General features: G+C 46.6%; 1 protein-coding gene and 1 long non-coding RNA gene across 2 annotated transcripts in view; one reads left to right on the top strand and one right to left on the bottom strand.

The window, feature by feature from the left end:
• Positions 1–13,347, bottom strand: part of LOC118219360 — a 25,926-nt gene extending 12,579 nt beyond the window's left edge. Inside the window, exons 1-2 of the long non-coding RNA XR_004763746.1 lie at positions 13,208–13,347; positions 11,593–11,685 (exon numbers count right to left, since the gene is read on the bottom strand). This is a non-coding gene — a long non-coding RNA (uncharacterized LOC118219360). The remainder of the gene's footprint in view (positions 1–11,592; positions 11,686–13,207) is intronic.
• The window catches only part of LOC118219269 (hepatocyte growth factor-like), a 27,374-nt gene continuing 20,608 nt past the window's right edge, over positions 12,034–18,799 (top strand). Inside the window, exons 1-4 of the mRNA XM_035402301.1 lie at positions 12,034–12,249; positions 14,220–14,373; positions 16,926–17,038; positions 17,691–17,805. Of these exons, the coding sequence (XP_035258192.1) occupies positions 12,195–12,249; positions 14,220–14,373; positions 16,926–17,038; positions 17,691–17,805 (437 nt within the window). The 5' untranslated portion in view covers positions 12,034–12,194. The remainder of the gene's footprint in view (positions 12,250–14,219; positions 14,374–16,925; positions 17,039–17,690; positions 17,806–18,799) is intronic.

Raw genomic sequence — 18,799 nt, 5'->3', positions numbered from 1 at the left:
TGCGTCAATCAAAAAACAATGTTACACTGTGCCATAGGATTTTTCCACCTGTTAAAGGAAATTATAAAAGTCACTACGAGTGCCCAAACAGGTGATTTTAGGTGATGCTTGGAAAGGTGAACATCACCTGGTGATTAACTGTTTCCTTTACTGCATGAGTTTACTGTGCTTCGGTGATAGACAATGAGGTGAGGAGAATGCTAATGTTAAGCCTATGTTTTAATATAGAAAAGTGCTACTGCCATTTTTGTGAAAGACAGCAATTGCATTTTTTTATTGGTTAAATCTACCTGGATGTAGATTTGCAGGTTTTTTTTAAAGATCTGCAGAACAAGTGCAAAGGTAAAACTGCAATTGCAGCCTTTCTGTCCTGTAATATTGTGTTTTCATATACTGTGAAATAAGAAAACTTATTGCCTTTAATATTTTTTAATTAACTTCTGAGACCTGCCAAACTCATGTCAGATAACAAAAAAACAGAGGAGAATCAGGATGCAAGCTCTAGCTATTGAGTTAAGTTGTCAAAAAAAATCTCCAAAAGGACCAAAAGGAATTGACTTGGTAAAGGTGGAAACACACAAAATGACTGCTTTGAGCGATTAGTGGAGGGTGCATGAGCTCTACAGGGTAAAGCAAGCCTGTGTTACTCCCCAAAATGACCTCAGATATGTGGAACATGGGATGTCAAACGATATTGCCTTTTTTTTCCTTCTTTTTTTTCTTTTCTTTAAAAAAAAAAAAAGAAAAAGACCCGTGGTTTATGAGTGCTGAAATCAGATGCTATTGCTTCAGGAGCCGATTCTGCAATGTGATTGGACCGTCGTACTTGATGCTGTTGGTGCTCTGTGTGCTGGGGCTTCTCTGGGTCGTGCTCGTTTTATTCCGGACTGTTCTATTTGAGATCGCTCGCTCGCGTGTGCGTGTGTGTGTGTGTGTGTGTGTTTCTAACCGCAGGGCCCCTCCCCCTGCTGCTCTGCTACCTGCTCTGTCTCTGTCTTTTCCTGATCGTGCTTTCTATACCTATACCAATTTTTTGTGGAAACTGACTGGCTTGACTATTTTTTGTAAACATTTGTACAATACTGTTATTAAAGAGGAAATTGAGGGGGGGGGGGCGGGGTGGGTGTTTATAATCCTACGAATGTGTCGATCCTTGTGCAAATACAGTATATTCAGAATAAAAGTTTATCGTTAGTACATGTCGCTTCGCCTCGTGCTTCCCCCCCCCCCCTCGCCCGCCGTTCTCCACACGACCGTTTGCTCCTCGGATGACCAGGTTACACTACATTACAGACACTTAGCAGACGCTTTTATCCAGAGCGGCTTACACAACTTTTTACACTGCATCCATTTATACAGCTGGCTATATACTGAAGCAATGTAGGTTAAGTACCTTGCTCAAGGGTACAACGGCAGTGTCCTACCCGGGAATCGAACCTGCAACCTGTAGGTTACAAGACCGGCTCCCATTATACTACACTACAGTGTATACTACACTGCCACCCACGCCCGCAATGTTGAATTTGCAGTCAGGTAAGTGATGCCACTCCGTTGGGAAAGCACTTTCATCTGCAGCGACGCTGAAAGATGTCTTTGTGTTGTGCCAATACAAAGCTAGTACTTCTGTTTAACTAACTTACCGAAGAGGGATGAGTTTGGGACCCCAGCCAGACACAATCGGGCTGGAAAAAGAGTGGAGAATCTCTCAGGACGTGATCCTCTAATGCCTTCTTCCTGATGGATTCCTGGTCTGTCTCTCTGTTGGTGGGATTTTAAAATGCTTATAGTGTATGTGCAATATATTGTATTCTGGAGGTCTGTTTAACCGTGTAAGGACACTTTTGTGGTTTGAGATTTTTACCCTCTGTGTTAACAAGCAGTGTTTTATTTAATGACGGATAATACTAGCGCTGTATTTGTAAATCGCCTTTGAAATTGAAGGTAAATGACAGAACATTTTGACTCAGTTGCTGTACTTCAACTGCAGACTTAGTGCCTGGTGAATCCAAAAAAGCACTTTTACATCAATTTTGGTTGCAATTGGCCATTTATCTTGGTAATAGCAGAGACTGCCAGTTCCACAGAGCTAAAAGCACGAAGATCACAGCCCTCCTTCTGTGGGCCTATCACAGAAACATCTTCATTTGACTGACACTGGCTATCACTTTTCACAAAAAAACCGCCACATCCTCTGTTTACGCTGGCAACGAAGGGACTGATAATCTGAACGGTTAATACACGAGACAGGCATGCGGCATTTTAATTACGGCTGCGGTCGGAATGAGGGAAAGGAGTCCTTTGTGGAGAAAATCGATCCGGACCGTGACGGAAGGCATTGGGGAAACAGCTCAGCGAGCACGGGAATGCCCACACAAGATGCTGTCAAACGCCGCCAAGCTACTTCCCCGGTTCCCGAGCCGAGCTTCTCGCCAACTTCGGAATAGGTTTGACCTCAGAGGATCTTTCTAAAGTGCCCCCAGAAGGCTCTCCTCACGGCAGACCAAGACACGGGTCGATTTGAAATGGCGTACGGCGGGGGGGGGGGGGGGAGCGGCTTCCGCGTTTGTCGAAAGGCGAGCCGCGCAAGTTTTCTGTCGGGGTTCCCTCGCGTTCGGGAAGGGCGGGGTCGGGGTGCGAGGGGCACCTCTGAGATGCGGAGGGCCAGATGTTTCGCTGGTCGGGCTCAGCTCTTTAGGCAGCCGCGCGGGAATCCTTAAGTTATGTGTATCTGGGGGGGGGCTGCTGTAAAAGGATACCCTGGCCTAGCGAGGTAGGAACAAGGTCATACCCGGTCACGTCTCGGCCTGCTAACCATTTGTCTTTCACATCTATAACAATGCAAATGAACATGGGGGGCCAGCCAAAAGGATTCAGTCTTCATTTATTTTATTTTTTTTAAAAGCATTCTTCATAAATGTATGGCCCAACTGACACTGATCAGGCAAAACAATCAAAGGTAATCTGAGTACTGAGGTAACAACATTCTTATCACATCAAAATACATTAGCCAAATGAATGCATTCCTATGTACATGCTATTTATAGGGTCTTTTTTTATTAAAAACAAAAACTTGTAAAGAAGTGGTAAAATGACCTCTTCCAAAGAACAACCAATAGCAGCCCTTGTTAAGGCTGTTAACTTGTGGTTATTAAATAACTGTTGCTGCAGATTGTCTCAGATTGTTTTGGTATTTTTGGACGCCGTTAGGAAAGGCCTCTGTTCAGGGGGTCTCTTGTTTGCATTAAAAAGTTTAAATAGCGTAATTCAAGCTGTCCAACAACCGCGATTAGCCCTCTACGATGCAATAAACAGAAAGGCTCGCAATCGTCCATTACGCCAGGCACGCAGAGTCTCGGGTATTTATTCTGACCCTGTGTCCGCGCACCTCTAATTTGGCCGCCCCGCGGTCCTGCAGATCAGGGCTTGGCAACGCGGAAGGTCTTCCAGGCACCGTTAATGAGACGCGCTTCCCATCAGGGTGACCTGGGGGTGAGCCCGGAGGCGGGGTGGGGGGGGGATGCAAAGACAGAAATAGCACGGTGTTTACCCAAAGGGCCGGCGGGGTCTGGCGGGGGGGTCCTCCAGGGTCGCCCCGCTCGCGCAGTCGCGGGGGGTCGCCTTCCGCACTCCAGCGACTGCCGGCCCGATCGACCCGGACCGTCGCCAGGACGCTCTGACATTCTTTAAACTTTAAAGTCACGCGCCGTCCTGCCGTTTATCGAAACGCCCAGTGGGTGGAGGGGGGGGGAGAGCGATGGTGAGGGAACACGAGTGGTGACTCCAAATGCAAATTGTTTTGAAATTCGTGCGATGGTCGTGATTTCTAACTGCTTTTTTACAAATGGCTCGTTTTTTTTAAAAGCCTAGAACAGCTTCACCTGCGATCTAGGAGCAGTCAGTGGCCTGAGATTGCGGTCAGTTACAGAGCATGTTTTGGCTCTGATGTGAAATGCATTTTGGGTTCAAATGGGTTTCCCTTATAAATACTTTGTAGAAGTTGCATGCGCTGGCAGACTGATTCAGTGCTCTGAAAACCACACACACACACGCTGACCGCACATACAAGTTGCGTGACTGAGCCCCTGTCAGTGCCTGCATTTTTAATTCTGTGGACTCCCAAGCCTTTCAAAAAGGTATTTCGTTCTGAGTCAAACCAAACGGTTCATGCCTTGCTAAATGTACATCTGTGTTGCAAACTAACCCCATTTTCTTTTTTTTCTTTCTCTTTTGCACTCCTGCATAGTCCTCAAGTGCCTTTCAGCGTAACGGATGAATGAATGAGTAATGGCATTCCTGCCAAGCTCCCCCTCTCCTGCCAGCGAGACGGAAGATCAGAGGGCCAGGTACGCTCCATTCTGCATGGAAAATCAGAGCACAAACAGTTCTAACCGTGGCCATTAATACTTGTCACAGGTGCTGAAAGACGTGCTGCTGAAAAGGCAATCCAGCGAATATAACACGCAGACTTAACCCAATCGGCCGAAGACACAACAAGACGCCGCGAGAAGGAGGACCGGTCGAATGAACCCCAGGTGCCCCCGAAGCGAAAATCGAGCCCGACGTGCGTTTCGCTCGTCTGCCTTGACGCGCTGCTCCGCGTGACAACAGGCGTGGCCGAACCGCTGATTGACAGCAGGATTCGCAGGAACCGAGTGTGGGCCCTTTGATGGGTGACTGGAGCCGCGGGGGGGGGACAGGGTGGGACCCCCTGGCACAGGTTGAAAGGACAGGACTCGTGTGGGGGGGGGTCACGGAGGCGCGCGAGAGGCATCCCTCAAAACGTCTCCTGGATTTCCTCCACGAGGAGCTGCGGGAGAGATAACACTCCCTCGCCATCCTTTTCCGCCTCCTTATTGTCTCGGCCTCAGCAGTTCTCATTCCACTGACCGCTCCAATTGTTTCTGGCTCTTATTGATCTCTGATCCTTATGAAGCACTTTATGCACCACTGTCTTTTATTATTATTATTATTATCATCATCACCCAGGGTTATGCAGGCAAGGTGGTGGGGGGTCAGTTTGGGAGGTTTTGGAGCATTATTATTATTATTATTATTATTATTATTACTGATCCTGATTCCATGACAAAGAGGGGAGGGGCGGGGACCTGACCGACGTGCCCTCGCTATCTCCCCTGATTGACAGGGGTTTGGTCGGCACGCCGACCCGGGACGGTGTCGGTGTAGTGACGTGGCGCAGGTCCCTGGGCAGGTACATGCACGGGTTCGAACCCTGGCTCAGTAGCTGGTTGGCGTCTTCTGGACTTGGGCACTATTAACAGAGCGAGCTAATTGGCCGTTTGTGGCTTTGCAGGCAGGAACAATGGCTGCCTCTAACAGACTGCTCTTTTTCATACGGGTGGGGGAGATAATAACGGGTCTCCTACCAAATGAGGTCACCAAAGTGTGGACAGATGTTCTGCGTGGGATTCGGAAGACGGTCTGGCTCTTCTGAGAAGCTCATAGATTATGTCAGCGTTGGTCAGGGTCTGTTCAGATTTTCAAATGTCTATACACTGGAACCAAAAACAGGTCAAAAGACATTAATTAAAAGATGTAAAAGTTCAGCAACCTAGGATCTTAATCAGTCTGTTAGAGGTGCCAGATGGGACCTATTACATCACTGACAGCCATTCAGCAGGTGAACCGATTTGCTTGTTTTCTGAATGTCATCAGATTCTGAGGCGATACCTTCACATACATGCCTCCGGAGTGTGTAATGGCTCTTCTGTGGCTAAAATTCCAGACTCAAATTCAATTTCAGTCGGTCTTCGATCTCGGAAATATCCGTTTTAAATTTTTAAAAAACTGACACCTGTCCCGCGGAAACGTACATTTCTGAAACGTATGAAGACGTGCCGTCATTTGCTGGGCGCGTGCGGCTCAAACGGTGGCCTAATTAAACGCACAGATCCACGGCTTTGCTTTGAGGTGGAGAAGCCCGCTTCAAATGAACCGTGGGGCACGTGTTTTACATTACCTCCTATGGATATCGTGATTCCAATCATAAAGCATGCAGCCGCCCGAAAAAGAGAGTGTAATGGAACCGTGTTCCGTGCCTTCCAGATGGTTCTGTGGCCAAAGTTCAAAGGCACCGTGTTAATGGAAGAAAAAATAAAATAAAAACTCAACATTAAGCCACTAATTTAACTAATAGGTGTAGAAGTGTTCACAATAATTCAGTAAAGCTGAAACAAAGTATGTACAGTGTACAGTGTACAGTATATATGTTTTAATAATGGACTCGCTCTCTGTTACTGTAGTTCTAGAAAGCCTGCTAAATATCGTTTACAGCTTTCGCAAAGACGTTTGTCGCTCGCTGTTAGAGCTTTTATTCGAGCGAGTTCTCGTGAAATTCGGCTGCGTGCTTTCAGCTACACCGAGCATGACGTGCGTGGAAAGGCCAGCTTGGAGGGACAAGCTGAATCACACAGTCAACCGGGGTTATCACAAAGCGTTTTGCCGCTTTTAAAAATAAGCGTTGACGAGAAAAAAAAAAACAGCTCCGAGATACGAAGCACGTTCGCTCGTTCTGGGAAAGCTTTCTCCGTCCACAGTCCATTTACTGACATCTGGGCGCAAGAGCACCTCCTGTTTTTCCACTTGCATCCTTATCACATACCTGCGAGTGTATCCAACGCTACCGAGCAGGCTGGAAACCGGGCTTGCACGACAGAGGCCTGGCACACAGGCTTTCTGCACGCGCTCAGACCGCAAGCAAACTCATCTAGCACAGGGGACAAAAAAAATCCTTCTGAGGGTTGGGGTCAGGGATTGTAAGGCTGTTACTCCACCTCCGCCAGTGATTAAAACCTCCTTATTCTGACCGCCATTTTTCTTGTTGTGGCAAGTCCTTAATGGCGCTCTCCGCAGTAACGGCCAGCGAACTGCGCCCCCCCCGTCCCCCCCGCCTTCAGAGCAGGGCTGGGGGGTCGGCCCGAGGTCTGACTAATTTGCTCGGGACGAAATCCTACACCCGTTTCTGCGGCCTCGCTTGACAAATCTCTTCAAAGCTGCGGGGGAAACTATTAGCACCCCGAGGGCCTCCCCCCTCCCTCTCCCCGCCGCACGCTCAATAGCACCACACACACACGCACACACACGCACGCACGCACGCACGCACGCACGGGAAAGGTGAATCACAGCATTACCGCGCGGCGGCTTAGGGGCTGACACTGGGGCGGGGGCGGGGGCAGATTAGCCGGCGTGTTCAGTCGCGAGCCGACGGGCGATTGGGGGACGTAACCTGGCCCCGCGCCTGCAACAATTAACACTGCCGTCATGAGGTTTTACTGTCCTCTGGGTGTGGGTGTGACAGGCCTCCAAATGGGCTCTGCTGCTATTTTAATGGAGTTATGGAGGGGCGGGGGTGGCGGTGGGGGGGTAGGCGGTTAGGCGTTACCAGGGCGATTTAGGAGGTGGCGCTAATTGCGTGATTGGGTGCCGGTAATTGCACTCGAAGAGCCCCAATCTTTTCCTCGTTAATTTCGGCCAGACTGTTTAGTCTGAGTCGAGTTCGCCTGGCACTGAGAGATGACGAAAGAAGAATTGAATGAGCGTGACCCCCCCCCCCCCCCAAAAAAAAAGCCTTGGGAGATTTGGGGGACTCTAATTGGAATTAAGGTTCCTGTTACAAATGGTGAAGGAGTCAGTCGATCCCGCGGACGTTGTGTCAGCGCTGGCACTTCCTGTAATATGATACTTCTCAGTAACAGGCAGGTTCCAGAATGCTCTTGGTTTGGTTCAGTGTGACCAAACACTCGTTAAATGTCAAACTTTACTCCTGAGCACCAAAAGTGAGCACACTGGATTCCCTCTGCCATTTCCGATGTCTCGGCTTTTTTGACCGTGTTGTCACATTACAGTTGGCTTCGCATTTTAACCCGACTCCCGATCCCTCAGTAGACTGGGGGTCACTGGATTTATGTTTATCCTTCAACCCCAGCCTGGAGAAACAACTCGGCATCTGTTCCACATTAATTGCGTAAATTATAAATCGCACTCAAAACAAAGCCCCTGACATCTCAATTCATTTCAGTTGCTTTTTGTTTTACTCTGAATGCTGTGTAAAACAAAAAATCACTGAAGCCATCCACTCCACACTCCATGAGGTTTTCAGGAGGCAATGCTTTACCTTCCTTTATCTGATGCTTTATCTGATTCCTGAAAACTCCTAATGCCATATCCCAGGGATGGCCTCCCTGTTCCTGTTTCCACAAATCACCTGTACAGCTCTACACCGATTCAGTCACAGCCTAGACCACAGTAAAACATATTGTACACAGGCAGAAGAACAGCTGTCAATCATGCCATTATCAACGCTGTGAATTTAGCTAAATGATCAAATTACTGGGTCCATTAAATAATTACGAGCAGAAGTTGGACATGAAGGGCAGAAAGGGCTTATGATACCCCAGTAATGGGGTGGTGTGGTTGGGGCTCCCCACCGCCTCCCCCTCCATTCTAATGAAGGGGGAGAGCCTTTGTGGACCCCAAAACAGGCGGAATTTGCATCAATCCTTGCCTCAGTCAAACAGCTTCCCAGCTGCAGAAAATGACTGAGAATAATTTAGTGGCTTTTACAGTTGCCACTTTTGGAAAGTAGGTGGGGCTGGAAGCTGTGATATAAAATGGATGTAATCCAGAGCAATTTGCCTGATTTGTCATTGTTGTTTAATGCTTGTAAATGCACAATTTCCTTACACCCACCCAAAAAAATGGTTTTATTTTTATTTATTGTGGTTTTCACCACTATCCAGGGAATGATTTTCATTTTGCATTGATCATTTTCACTGACAGAATAATACAGAGTGAAAGCATAATTGCATTTTTCCACCATTTTTAAATTGTGATATTTAATACACCAACAATTAAACAATTTAAAGACGCTCAATACAAACACATGTATACTGATTCTGGATCAGCGCTCTGCGAGCCCTTCTTGGTGTAGAAACAGGCCTAAAATGCACCCTGAATAGTAATTATTATTATTATTATATATGTTATGATGATGATGACTATTATTATTATTATTATTATTATTACTAAAAATGGCCCTAAATAGAAGTGACTGCTTGGCAAAAGGACTATCACTTTCAGGGAGGTTTTATTATTCCTGGGGGCGTGGCTGAAGAAAGAAATAATCCAGACGCCAAACAAGCACTGACAGGTGGACACCCCCCCCAAACTGAAGAGCAGGGGCGCAGCAGCCGATGAGACGGCAGCCGGCCGCCGGCCCCCCCCCCCCCCCCCACCAACCTCCCCCAGTGATGACAGGAGGCCACCTCGGAATCGAAAGGTGTCGACGTCGCCCTTCCCACCCCTCCGGCGACTCTGATCTCCCCCTGGGGTCCTCGCATCTGTCCGTTATCGCCAGAGCGGGCCGCGGCGGACGGGCGGCTCAAAACAAACGGACGCTCTTCCTGAGGCGTCGACGCCTCCGACGCCGTTAGCGCGGTCAGTTTACTCCTCCCCCCACACCCCCCCCCCCCCCCCATGGCAGAAAACATCACTTCCTGTCCTGTCTGTCGACAGCCCGGTGGTAAGGTGCGCTTCGACAAGGCCCTGCTACCACAATCCAGCCGAAGAAAGCTCTGCAGACAGTTGTGATGCGTGTCCGAAAGGCTAGTCCAATTCTGTCCTTTTAAAACCGTCATGTGTGAAGACACCCTCAGTTCACTGCTCGTTAAGACACTTCCCCTTATTAAATTAAGCGCAGGAAATTGGCATTACGCCCCTATTTTCCACGTTCAGAGTAACCTTTCCGTTCCCCAAGTTGTAACATATAAATGTTCATCGCCCTTCAGATCAACTCTAAATTAAAAATCCACATAACAATTTCACTTTCATCCTTGTCCAAATGTATAAATCCACCCTGGCCAGAAAAAGCCATTTTGACCTGCTTTTCTTGTTCAGTGGTGAAATGGCCAGCCTGTGATAACACTTTGATTAAATTCTTTTTATTAGGCTGTGATTGCATTTTAATGTGTGGGCTTAAGTCCCATAGCTGTGTCAAGACCTGCACACACACACACACACACACACACACACGAATGTCCAAGATATTTGAGGAGGAAATTTCTGAGCCTGAACAGGGATGATTTGCATCCAGTGGGGAGACTGATACAAGTTTAATGACTTTCTGGTGGATGGAATAGCAATTAGCAGATTCCATATAGAGGCCGTGCTGTGCCAACACCCATTTCCAGCGCATGGATATTTCACCGCTCTCGCTAGTAAATTGGCAAGCGAAATGAGGCGTTTCCAAGCAAATGCACACGCGGCGATACGAAACAGTTTAAGTTTAGCCGGGACCCTTCTGGTGCAGGAAATCCTCATCTGGATTTGAGATACAAAGCATAAAAAAAGTAAGGGAAAGGCATTCAAACGCTTTTATCTTCTGGCGTGATTTTACAGCGGCGATGACACGCGTCGCCGTCACTTGCCGAGGGCTTCGCGTTCGCGAGGCCCGCACGCGCTTCGCCGGTCCCGCGTCCCCGTAAATAGCCAACGTTTTTCCCGCTCCGCCGCGAAAAAAACAATCGCCCGAATCAATAAATAATAAAAGCCAGCGGGTCTGGGTTTCATCTGGGCCCGCGTTTTCTCAGAATCTCCGGAGGGCCCTCTTACAGATCCCGCTGATGGGCGAAGTGTGGGCTCCAGCGAAATAGCGAACCGGGCCCCACTCTGCGTGGGGCCGGGGCCTCTGGGTAAAAGTAAGGGCCACGGGGCGTGCGCTTTGATTGGATTGCGGCCAGGTGTGTCCGCGGGACGCGGGACCCACGCTCTCTGATCGTTTCTCCGGCTCACCCACCGAACCCGAAACGCAGTCGCGTACGCGTAAGGGGGACGGGGGTTCGACTGCGGTTTGGCAGACAAATTGCACCGGGAAGGTGTTGAAGAACAAGACTGAGATCTTCATCCTCGTAGTCGTGGTTGCTGGCGTGGGTTTAGAACGCGGAAAACGTGATGTCGTCTAACCCGTGACACTGACATTCTGGCATCAGCGGAAGAGTGAATGAGGAACAGCCAGCCAATGACAAGCTTTCTCTTGGGTTGTTACTTACTCTGTGCTAGAGGGCAATCCCGACTTTGTGATTTACGGCCACGAAAGCTGGAATCCATGAAATGCAATGCGGAAATAATGTATTCTACATTTTGTTGGCAACCTAGCAGAGCAATAAATGTTCCTCCACAATAATAATCAAATATTTGCCCAAATTTTCTCATTACACTTAAAAGACACACACAGTATGAAGCACCATGTCATAATTGGCATGTTCACATTGCAAATTGCCATTGTAAGCTTGTCTGTGTCTTATGCATTAACCAAAACATGTACTAACCCTATGCAGGGTGACAGCAGTGTTTGCTATGCGGAAATGTAAAGCATTCATCTTACGCATTAACCAAAACATGTACTAACCCTAGGAAGGGTGACAGCAGTGTTTGCTATGCGGAAATGCAAAGCATTCATGTTTTGCAAATCCATAGGTAATTTTTGTACGCAGGTCGCTGCCAGGTTACACGTACACATGGAACCATCAAAGGTTCAATATTTGGCAAAAAAAAAAAAAAGGAAATTTAAAAATGTACCTAATATTTGGATCACTGGTCACTTCTGGGGACACCAACAAGCTTCTGTGCATGGCCTGGCGGAACACGGCATCTTATTGGCACACGTCCACCCTATGGAGAAACAGTCAGAGTTTGAAACAGAGACGGCTTCCAAACTTTTACTTCTGGCAAATACAGTTGGATGCGCAGACCGTGCTAATTTGCCTGACAAAAAAAAATGTGCTCTGTGTCACGAACCGGCCATCACCTTTTGCGCGGCTAACAGCCGTCACTAAAGGAAATGACACGCAACTGGTCAAACATTTCACCTCTCGGTGAAATAACCCCTCGTTAGATAATAAATAAACACGCTGCCTGTTTGAAGCTGCGGGCGGAGCGGGGTAGAGTTCCCTTTAAGTGCCGTTGCTGCGGGGGAGGGGTAACGGTGTGATATAGTCATTTTAGGGGCTGAGAGGCGGACAGGTCCCTTTCCAGTTAGTCAGTATCTTTGGTGTAGTGCGGACATTTCGGTTAATTACACAAGCTAATGGTGATATCTGTCCTTATAAAGAGACGCAACGCGGGTGCAAACTCAGTCATTTTCCAAGCTCGGAGTGTCTTATATAAAAGCGACGAAGGCGATGATCATGTGGATTTACAGGGCACTGCTGTGTGTCACTCTTGTAGTTTACTCAGGTAAGTTGATGTGGGCTTTGCTGGAATCGAAATGCGTTACACCTTTCTGAGAAATGAACGTACGGAGCTCACTGCGTCAAACTGCACACGCTGAGCTGTTGAGACATTCACCTGCAGATTTGTTTTAACGCGTAGGATTTATTTATAGAACTTTGCGGCACAGTGTGGTGCTGCTTTTATCTGTTTATGCCTGCATGGTTTTGTGTAGAGGATGTTTTGTCTTGCTGTGTTCATGTCATCCTTGAAATGTGTTTCACATGCAAATATAAATATTTATCAGTGGAGAAAAGAATCAAAGGTTCGTATTTACAAAAATAACCAACTTGTTCATAGAACAACTCAGCAACCGTGCTGACTTGTGATCTGAATTAGAAATTAATCGGTTGCTTATTAATTTGACAACTGTATAGGAGAGAAACATTCCAAATGACGCACGATTTCTGATGAAGGAGTAGCATCTACGGTTCCTACTTTCACCGTGCATCTCAGAAAACTAAAAAGCCTCTACTCCCTCTTGTCAGTTTTAACGTTTAGTTATTCACGCTGTCGCTGACGTGCAGTGAAATACCCTACAACAGAATGTCACATCGCTGTCTTGCTGGTCTGTCAGACTGTAATGAAAGGGATGGTGAAAGTGTGCCGTCACAAAGAAACGCCTATCTCTAAAGACATTAAATGCTGCCTACATATTTCAGAATAGCCTTCATGTTACTCAAAAGTATTAACGTTTAGCGAAAGCAAATTTGAATCGGTGTTATGTTTAATTTATACTACGAAGACTTGTTTTTTCGTAAGAAGAGGAACTTGGCGATACAAGCTGTCAAGTGTATGTCGTTCAGTTTTCGGTGGAGTGTTTGGGAAAGTAGCTAGCTGTTTACTTGGAACTTTCCGAAAGCACACGCTAGAGATTAATTATAACATTGTAAAATATATTCTTATATAAAATATTTCTTCTCACCTCCGACAGTGACTTGAATCCGTAGAATCTGCTAGCTGATAGCTTCATAAGAACTATTTCATAATTGTAACGGAATGCGCTCGTGACAGGCAAGAAAACAACTGCGTGCCGCGGAATTACTGTGCATCCTCGTGCAAGCGTAATCCAGTAAAATTAACGTGTTCAATTTTGAAGAAATATGTAATTTTTGCACCAGTGATTATACTAACAGGCAAAAAACAATTGATTATGCTAATTTCTTGGTTTTGTGAAGCATGTTTGCTTGGGTAAGACTGGGGGAAACCGAAAGGCACAAAGCCATGAGTGATGGGGTAGTCTCTGAATTGCAAAAGCTGCAGATAATTGAACTAATTGCGAGGGGTGAAGATTGAGGACCGCCCTTTTAAGCGTTCGAGACCCCGGATTCGAGTCACAGTTAAGTTACTAGCTCGGGCGGAAAAAGGGAAAACTATACGCTCAACTTGTTTCCGGGATGTCCTGGAGTTAAGAGGTCGATAAGCCTGTTCACTTGTTCACCCCCTCCAGTGAGTGACTCCGGATGAGTTATTACTGAGTTACAAGATGGATGGCTCCACTTTTCAACATCAAATTAAATTTGGCCCTTCTTTAAAGCACAGATGAAAAGCACTTTTTTTTTTTTTTTTTTTTGGCTTGCAGCGCACTGGGAAAGACTTCCCAGATAACTGCAAAACACAATAAGTGTCTTAAGTACCGGAATAGGAAAAGAAAAATGTCAAATGGTTTGATTAGTCATGGTTCCATTCTTCTGCTTGGAGGGTGGAGACAGGTTGTGTCCACATTCCGGAACTGGCTTTTGAATTAAATTGAATGTGACCCGTTAAAAAAAAAAAAAAGGGAAGGAGATGTAAACGTTAAAAAAGGGTATCATTTATGTAAGCAAAGTTTCCAGGTTCAGCTTGGGTACTGCCAGTGTTCTTTTGATGTGTGAGAGGGTGTGTTCTCCCTGGATATACTGGACCCTCTCTGTTCCTATCTTTTCCATATGCTGCAGTGAGCAAGAGGAACTTTCTTCAGGACTACCAGAAGACCGACGGGGTGCGCCTGGTCAGGTCAAATAGCTCCCACCTGACCAAGAGCAGGGGTCTGAGTGTGGTCAGGTGTGCCCGGAGGTGTAGCCGTGGCAAGAGAATGCCTTTTACCTGCAGGTATGTGCAGTTGCATTGGGGAGGACCTCCACCCACCCCCACCTCCATCCTTACCCCCACCCCCACCTTCCACTGTGTGGTTAGACATGATGTGGATAAAATGTGTTTTCTTAAGAGCCATCTGATACATGCAATGTAAAGGAACTGTGTGACCTCTGGACGTGTCTTGAGGTTCTCAAAGGTCATTTTCGGCCATTGACACTGCCGTATATCATGTCTTATGTACACATGGGAACCCCTCTCACTTTAAAATCTCTGAATACAGCCGGGACAGGGAACTCTGCTCATTAAAGGGCTGATCTGTTTCAGGAATTTGTGCTAACTTCTGCTCTGTCATATTATGGCTTCGTCATATCTTGATCTGCCATTTGTATTAGCACCAGCCACAGGCCCAGACTGCAAGTATCTCCTAAAGATTTTACTGTTCTCACGTGCAGGAGTGAACCAGTGTAGTTTATAGAGATGTTATAACTAAAACTAAAGGTAATTGGTTGGAACACAATCCAGCTCGTAGACCAGAGTTGTGCACCCCTGCCCTGCAAGAAAGATTTTTTTTTTTAATGTCCACTCTACAATTGAACCACCACTGGTGTACAGTAGACACAAAATGGCATAGCCTTCCCTGGTCTCCTGGAATAGGCCTCCTTGTATTTGTTTACATATGTAAAAAGTTTAATATTGTCATACATCATTAAAAAGAAAAAAAAAATCAAAGTCTTGTGGTTAGCTGGTGAAATGTTCCTTTTAGAACTGATGAAACTTTTTTTTTAGCTCCCTCTAAATAAGACACTATATATATATATATATATATATACATACATATTTCCTCCATGTGTTATACAGGCATCTTGCCTGCACAGAGTTAGAACCACAGGTGTCTGAAATAAATATCACAGGGCTTTTTAGTTGATGTTCTGCATTTGATTGATTGGGTCATTTATTGTGAACAATATCGGAATAACTGTGCAGATGTGTGTGTGTGTGTGTGTGAGAAATTAGAGAATCACCAGGTTTCCAAAAGGTGGGATTAAGCCCTTTCCTGTTAAATACAAACTATTATATCAGCCTATAGCTGGATGCAGTATGGCATCCCACCAGAAAAACACTTAACAAACATGTTTGAATCAAATTGTTCCAGATATTTAATGAGTGAGCCAGAAGTAGTTCAGCCAAACACGTTGCAAACATATTTCAAGTGTAATGTTTTCGGAAGCTAAAATAATAGGTTTAATGGAGAATTTTGTGCATTGTCAAAGCCAAATTCTGTCAGTTTTTTTCCTGTGTAGATCTTTAAATAATTGACGTACAAATTTTTAGCCATTCTTAAAGCAATTTTCTAGTGCTGGGGCCTGCAGTCCTGGTCCTGGACAGCCATAAGATATGCTGTCCCCCCCCCCCTCCCCCTGAACTTAAAATCAGCAACAATTTAGACCCTGTTAGCCAGATGCAGTGAATTAACTATGATCAACTGCTGTAATTGATTAAGTGCAGAGTTAAAACACAAACCCAGTAGAGCCTGTGGCTCTCCAGGACCCCCTGACCTGCCGTGTTGCTGTTGGGTGGCAGTAATTTGTATTTGCAAGACACTGTCCAAATATATTGTCTTAAGTGGCTGCTTGTGTGATCTCAGCAGTCCCATGCAAACATCAGACCGCAGGCCTCTGAGGCGTTGTACTTGAAGCAATTTAGAATTGTTTGGGTGTTTACGTGAATAGGCAAAAGTGTGCTTTGTCCTTTTTTAATATCTGTTTGCGATATATTGCAGTAAGCACAATTTGAATATGGCTCTTCCATTCTTCGTGGCATACATGGCTATGAAAAGCGTGTACTGTAATTAAGAAAAAAATGGACAGCTTGCACAAATTCTGGAATTGCAATTGTGGTTGGAAGGAAAGCCAGCACACACAGGGCTCCGCAGAACCCCTGAACAAAGGGATTCTTCGCCCTTTTACTGTTTGCGACCCAGTTGGTTTCCAGTCGTGCATTCTTAAACAAAAGACGAATCGGTTGTTCCAAAAAGTAGCAGGTTTTTTCGGTGTTCAAAATTCACAACCTTATTCTCAGCCTGGCAACCAATAATTCTCTCCCTCTATACATCTGATGTGTGGTGAGCATTCTGGTGCAAAATGGCTGCCTTGTGTCACCCAAGTGGGTGCTACACATTGGTGGAGGTTGAGGTGAATTCTACCCCCATCCCTCCCCAACTGTGAAGAATTTTGAGGTCATGAAAAGTGCTATGTCCTCTCAAGACCTGGCAAGTATTATTTGTCCCCTGCAGTGGACAAAGATTTTATTTGGGGGGGGGGGGGGGGATAAAAGTTCAGAGTATCTCTGGATAAGTACCCCCTCAACAGTTTGCTTTTGTCCCATTTCTACCTCTCCCAGTTTGCCAAGCCATCTGCAAGTGTGCTATCATTGACAGGCTTGCGAATTATTTTTATGACGTGTCTTTTTTCACACCACATCATATTATGAATAACACTGTTGCACACCCTCTAATGACTTTTTTACAACTCTCACCTGTGATGTAAACCTCTACCATGACTCCACAGAGCGTTCTACTTTGACCAGAAAAACAGGAAATGCCATTGGCTGTCCTTCGACAGCTACACTCCCGGTGTTCAGACGGAGCACGATTTCAACTTTGACCTCTACGAGAAGAAAGGTGAATGTTATCATTGACTACTAGCTATATCTAAACACAGGATGCTTTGTACTTGCTTCCTCTCATTCTCTTATATTAGCTGTCCATATAGCCCAGAAATCTTTTTCTATGTTCGTGGATCTTTTTTTTTGGTGAAGATCGTGGGCCAAGTTTATTTCAGTGGTAATTATTCCATGTGTGTGTGTGTGTGTGTGTGTGTGTATACCAAAAATGTTGCCTTTGTCCGTTGTGCAACTTGAGATTCAAGCACTTGTGAGTCCTTTTATCCGGCGAGTAATTGATGTGATCTCTCTCTCGTTAACCTCTCTCTTAGGAAACGACCGTACTCAGTTCGATGAGGAATTCTGTCTTGTGTATACACCAGGGATGCCAAACTCCTGTCTCTGAGGGCCGCGGCGTCTGCTGCTGCTGCTGCTGCTTTTCAGCGCGTTTGCATTCCTTAACCGCTCAATTTGTCGCAGATGGGCTGACGAGTCCACGCGCCTGCTTTAAAAGGCCTGACTTCGCCGCTTGATTGACAGGAGACCGCGAGAAAACGTCCCGCGGCGTCTGTGGTTGTTTCTGACAGCCCCTGACGTGCGCGAGCGCTGCATTGCGCTCAGGGCTCAGAGTGATTGTTTTTTTTTTTTAAACGGCGGTTTGTTCTCCGCAGACTACGTGAAGCAGTGCATCACCGGCGCCGGGCAGAACTACAAGGGGACGCGGTCCGTCACCAAATCCGGCGTCAGGTGCCAGGCCTGGGCGTCGACCATGCCGCATGAGCACAAGTGAGATTTCCTTCCTTTTTGTCTTTGCGCTGTGCCGTTTCAACAGACCTGGCCTTCCTCTCCTGCATTCCGATCCCCAGGAATGGGTATGCGCCAGACCTGGGTCAAATAAGTATTTGTTTTGGATTTCGAATGCTTTTCTGTGCTCCATTGATCTTGCCTGGTGTAATTGAGCCTGCCAATGTGAGCAGAAGAAGGCGGGGTTTGGCACTTCTTGAGAGTATTTCCTTGGTTCCAATGCACCAGACAAGATCAGTAAATCGTAGGGCAGGTCTGGTGTGCGCTCGGATAACCCTCGTCCTCAAAAATCTGAAACCGGACGGTGCAGGCAAAGCCTCTATCTCTCGAGTTAGCGGTGGGCTTCGTGGTCTCGAGTCAGATTCTGTCTTTCCAGGATGCCGCCACTTTATTTGCCTGGAGACCATCTGCCCAGCCGAGTGGTGTAATCTTCCTTGATGTGGCATTTAAAGGGTTAAGCCCAGATGGGGAAAGGTTAAATGGGGCAGGTGGTTTAAGGGCAATTGGCCACCGGTGTGGTCTGCCACTGCAATAACCCCGAGAGTCAGCTGCCAGGTTTCGGAGGGAACAGAAGAAAGGGATGGTGGATGACTGCCTTTCTGAGGGTGCGTGCGAGCGCGCGTCTCTCCTTAACACACGGAGGACGTCGCAAAGATGGGTCCATTTATTGCGGGAGGCCAGCGTTTTAAAATTGGCAGTGAACAAAAAAAAAAAAAAAAAAAAGGAGAGAGAGGCGAATTTGAGAATAAAAAGACGCTTTTAAAATAATGAGCGTCGCAATTTCCCTGGCATTTAGATTCAATAACAATCGTCCTTTAGCCGGGAGTCCCCGCTGGCTGTCAGCGGGAGTCGGACCGGAGCGGGCGAGGCTTCGTCTCTTGGGCTGTCGTTCCTGAAAGTGGCTCCCGCGTCTAGCTCGGCTAACGAGGCATGAGGCTAATTAGCGGCTTGCAGTTCACCGCTAACCACCACCCCC

The sequence above is a fragment of the Anguilla anguilla genome, chromosome 19 (genome assembly GCF_013347855.1).
Source record: "Anguilla anguilla isolate fAngAng1 chromosome 19, fAngAng1.pri, whole genome shotgun sequence".
In the NCBI taxonomy this organism is placed as follows: Eukaryota; Metazoa; Chordata; class Actinopteri; order Anguilliformes; family Anguillidae; genus Anguilla; species Anguilla anguilla.
This window is presented reverse-complemented; position numbering and strand designations above follow the sequence as displayed.